This window comes from Eriocheir sinensis, chromosome 64 (assembly GCF_024679095.1).
Source record: "Eriocheir sinensis breed Jianghai 21 chromosome 64, ASM2467909v1, whole genome shotgun sequence".
Lineage (NCBI taxonomy): Eukaryota > Metazoa > Arthropoda > Malacostraca > Decapoda > Varunidae > Eriocheir > Eriocheir sinensis.
Window position 1 is genome coordinate 402,501 of NC_066572.1, and position 5,000 is coordinate 407,500.

General features: G+C 47.5%; 1 protein-coding gene and 1 long non-coding RNA gene across 2 annotated transcripts in view; both read right to left on the reverse strand.

The window, feature by feature from the left end:
• Positions 1-46, reverse strand: part of LOC126987098 (uncharacterized) — a 728-nt gene extending 682 nt beyond the window's left edge. The window contains exon 1 of the long non-coding RNA XR_007740206.1: positions 1-46. This exon is cut by the window's left edge and continues 163 nt beyond it. This is a non-coding gene — a long non-coding RNA (uncharacterized LOC126987098).
• The window catches only part of LOC126987096 (nascent polypeptide-associated complex subunit alpha, muscle-specific form-like), a 61,117-nt gene extending 60,085 nt beyond the window's left edge, over positions 1-1,032 (reverse strand). The window contains exon 1 of the mRNA XM_050843818.1: positions 54-1,032. Coding sequence (XP_050699775.1) covers positions 54-469 — 416 coding nt within the window. The 5' untranslated portion in view covers positions 470-1,032. The remainder of the gene's footprint in view (positions 1-53) is intronic.
• Positions 1,033-5,000: the final 3,968 nt, after the last annotated feature.

A 5,000-nucleotide genomic window follows, 5' to 3' on the forward strand; every position in this document is an offset into this window, starting at 1 on the left:
AGCACATCCACTCTCTCATCCCTTTCACACAACCAAACAAAACATCAACTGACCTTTTCAGATTAGGTTTCGCGGTGGTGGTGGTGGTGGTGGTGATGGTGGTGTTGACCGGTGTTGATTGGTGGTGTGGCTGAAGCCCAGGACTGGTGGCGGTGCTGCTGGTGGCCGTGGAGTCAACAGATGCGTCTTGCGGTGGTGGTGGAGGTGGTAGTGGAGTTTCCATGGATGTGGTGGTGATAGTGGTGGTGTGGTATTGATGGTCGCCGTTGAGAGGGGGACTAGCTGGCATGGGGGGCTTCTCAGGGGCATCTTCGTGACCTGGGGCATGAGTCAGAGCGTGTTGCAGGACCATCAGACTCGCACCTTCCCCTGACCCAAGGAGCGGCCGAGTTTCTGATCCCGGTGACCTCTCCTCATCCTCCCCTCTCAACCCGACCTTCTCCTCAACGGGTAGGACATAGGACAGCATCTTGACCCTCAGAGGCTCGTCTCGGTGCTGGCGGCGGAGGGCAAGGGAGGAGGAGGAGGGGAGGGGAGAGTAGAGATAGCTGGTTCCCTCCCCATACCTTTCCCTAATGGCCAAGGCTTCCAGTCCCCCCAGGCCCTGACGGATGCTGGGGGGGTGCCGTACGACACTCACACTGGGGCAGAATCGGACCCTCTTCTTGTGTCCTCCTCCCCCGCCACCCCCACCACCTCCACCGCCCCCAGTTGACCCTCCCCCCCCTGGGTCCTGGCAGAGTCTATGGTAGCGCCCACGGGGGTTTCTAGAGGTCGTGGTGGTCCCCCAGGGTAGCACCGTTGTACTGGGGGGTCGTTACTGTCGGGTTAGGCCACTCCCCCATGCCAGCCACCACCGCCTCCTCCACCGCCGCCGCTCCTCCACCCCCGTGTGATCCACCCTGGGGCCGCTGATGATGATAATGATGATGATTGGGTGGAGTCTTATACGTGTTTTTTTCCTGTTTTTTTTCTTGTTTTTTTCTCGTTTTTTTTTGTTTGTTCGTTTGTTTGTATCCGTCACTTTTTTTTTTTTTATTTCCTGTGTGAATGGAGGCTTGTAAACACACACACACACACACACACACACACACACACACACACACACACACACACACACACACACACGCACATATGTACACCAAATTCCCGTTATGGTATGTACGTTTTTCTTGGGGGTCATTATACGCACACGAGGCACTGGTCCTGTACGCACACACACACGTACACATGGAAGTACACACGGTTTTTTATGTACACACACAGTTATTTCAAACGTACATGAAGATGGGGTTTACATGTGAGCGTTTTCAATTACACACACACACGCACACGAATTTCAAACTTCCATATTAGAATCTCTCTCTCATATTGTAATGGGCTGAATGGCGGGAGGGGAGAGAGAGAGAGAGAGAGAGAGAGAGAGAGAGAGAGAGAGAGAGAGAGAGAGAGAGAGAGAGAGAGAGAGAGAGAAATCCATTAGGGGTATAAGGGAGACTGGTGTTGGGGAAGATAATGGTGTTGGTGGTGGTGGTGATGGTGGTAGCAGATGGTGATGACAGTAGTAGTAGTAGTAGTAGTAGTAGTAGTAGTAGTAGTAGACAGGGCGAATCAATATGGTAAGGTGGAGTTGAGTTAAAGCAAGCTGACTCATGCACCTCCACCACCACCACCATCACCACCACCACCATCACCACCACCACCACCATCATCACCATCACCACCCTTATCATCACCATTCTCATTACCATAACACCAATACATCTTGACGACCCTCACCACCACCACCACCACCACCATCAATAATAATAATAATAATAATAATAATAATAATAATAATAATAATAATAATAATAATAACGAGAGGAGGTAAGGAGGAGGAAGAAGAGGAGGAGGAGGAGGAGGAAGAAGAGGAAGAAAAGGAAGAAAAAGGGAGAGAAAGGACGAGAGAGAGAGAGAGAGAGAGAGAGAGAGAGAGAGAGAGAGAGAGAGAGAGAGAGAGAGAGAGAGAGAGAGGAAAAAGGGAGAGATAATTAATGGAGGGAAGGGAGGGAAGGGAGAGAAAAAACTGCAAGAAAGGAAGGGAGGAAAGAAGGGAGGGAGGGAGAGAATGCGGCAAAGAAGGAGGAAAGGGAGGAGGAAGGGAGAGAATGATGGAGGAAAGAAGGGAGTGGAGGGAAAAAGGGAGGGAGGGAGGGAGGGAGGGAGAGAAAAGGGTCACCATTGGCAATACTGCGAAACAAGGTCACAGGTTTTGCAATGTTGCCAATTTTTTTTTTCTCTCTCTGAATCAATCAATGGAGGAGCTTTCTACTTTAACTTAGAAAAGAAAGAGAAAATGTAATAGTAGTAGTAGTAGTAGTAGTAGTAGTAGTAGTTGAAATAGTAAACAAAATAAAAAAAATATAAACAAGAAAAAAAAAACAATGAAAAAAAATAAACAAAAAATAAACAACAAAGAAAAAACAAAACAAAAATTAGGAAAACACACACACACACACACACACACACACACACACACACACACACACACACACACACACACACACACGCAAACAGGAGGGGACAGCATCGAACATCAGGCTTAGGGGGGGGAGGGGGGGGGCGTTTGTTTACACTCGAGAAGGGGAGGGGGGGAAGGAGGGGGCAGAAGGGGGGCAGGAGGGGTGTGTGGGGAGGGGGGGCGAGAGGGTGGAGGGGGGCGGGAGGGGGGGCGAGAGGGGGGCAGGGGGGTGGGGAGGAGGGGGGCGAGGGAAAAGTGTTGTACCATAATAATAAAAGCTAAACACCCTCTCTCTCTCTCTCTCTCTCTCTCTCTCTCTCTCTCTCTCTCTCTCTCTCTCTCTCTCTCTCTCTCTCTCTCTCTCTCTCTCTCTCTCTCTCTCTCTCTCTCTATCTCTCTCTCTCTTTATTCTCCTCCTCCTCCTCCTCCTCCTCTTCGTCCTGTTGTAATTACTGTGTTGTGTTGATATTAAAGCAAGGAGAGGAGGAGGAGGAGGAGGAGGAGATGAGGAGGAGGAGGAGGAGGAGGAGATGAGGTCACGTTCCAATCCAGGTCAACTTGTCACGAATTTTATTTCTCTTTTTATTTCTCTTTTTATTTATTTTATTATTTTTATTTACTTTCTAAATTTCTCTTCATCTTTTTTTTGGGGGAGGGAGGGGGAGGGTGTGTGCGTGCGTGCGTGCGTGTGTGTGTGTGTGCGTGTGTGTCTACATGTGTCTGTCTGTCTGTTTGTCTGTCTACTTATATATGCTACTACTACTACTACTAATACTACTATTACAAAAATCTCTCGTCACGTATTCTTAAAAAAGGAAAAAAAAATAGCTTGTATATATATTGAGTAACTTTGGACCTGAATCTGATATTGAGAAAGTGTCTAGCAGCAGTAGTAATAGTAGTAGTAGTAGTAGTAGTAGTAGTAGTAGTAGTAGTAGTTGTAGTAGAAGTTATTGAGAATGTGTCTGCGTAGGGAAGGACCTAAACAGTATTCGATCTTGTCTCAGTACGAACAATTTTTCCTTATTTTTTTTTTTTTTTTTTTTTTTTTACTTAGGGAGAGAATGAGAGGAGAGAGAAGGGAGGTACAGGGAGAGAAGGAGGGAGGGAGGGAGGGAATGGAGGAGAGGGAGGGAAGGAGGGAAGGGAGTGGGAGGGAAAGAAGGGAGAGAGAGAGAGAGATGAGATGGAGATTGAATGGGAGAGAGAGAGAGAGAGAGAGAGAGAGAGAGAGAGAGAGAGAGAGAGAGAGAGAGAGAGAGAGAGAACTATGTGAGGGAGAGAAGCGACAGTGATGTGGTTATAGAATGAGAGAGAGAGAGAGAGAGAGAGAGAGAGAGAGAGAGAGAGAGAGAGAGAGAGAGAGAGAGAGAGAGAGCAGGAAGTGAAAGAGAAGATTCTTCATCTCCACTCTTCTCCCTCCTCCTCCTCCTCCTCCTCCTCCTCCTCCTCCTCCTCTTCCTACTCAACAATTCAATACAACACAAAAGAATCATTTAAAGGAGGAAGAAGAGGAGGAGGAGAAGAAAGAAGACAAGGAGGAGGAAGAGGAGGAGGAGTAGGAGGAGGAGGAAGAGGAAGAAGAGGAGGAAGAGGGCATTACTTCCGTGCTAAAAGGATGTAAAAGATAAGAGAGGCGAAGAGGAGGAGGAGGAGGAGGAGGAGGAGGAAGAAGAGGAGATGAACAATATTAAAGCGCAGAAAAAAAAACAAAGCATAAAGGAAGAGGAGGAAGAAGAGGAGGAGGAGGAGGAGGAGGAGGAGGAGGAGGAGGAGGAGGAGAACATTATTATAGAGCAAAAAGGACGAAGAGGAGGAAGAGCAGTAATTGGAAGAGGAGACAAGAGGAAGAGGAGGAGGAGGAAGAGGAGGAGGAGGAGGAGGAAGAGGAGGAGGAGGAGGAGGAGTGAAAGGTCATGCCTAAAGAGGAACACAGAAAGGAATAAAGTTTAATAATAATAATAATAATAATAATAATAATAATAATAATAATAATAATAATAATAATAATAATAATAATAAAAATGACAGAAAAAGAAAAAATAAACAAATAAATATATATATAAATCATCTCTCTCTCTCTCTCTCTGTGTGTGTGTGTGAATACAACCCGCAGAGAGAGAGAGAGAGAGAGAGAGAGAGAGAGAGAGAGAGAGAGAGAGAGAGAGAATGATAAAGAAATAACTCAAAACACACACACACACACACACACACACACACACACACACACACACACACACACACACACATACCCACACACGAACACACACACACGCCCCCTAACACACACACACACACACATAGACACGCACACAGGTACACACACGCCCTCCCCCCTCACACACACACGCACATACGCACACACACACGCCACTAATTAACCTGACACCTTATACAAAGCCCTCAGGTCTCAGGTAAGTCACGGAGCACGGCGGCACACAACCTCCCCCTCTCACTGTCTCTCGCACACTGACAGCTCCCGAGGCAGCCAAGGTAG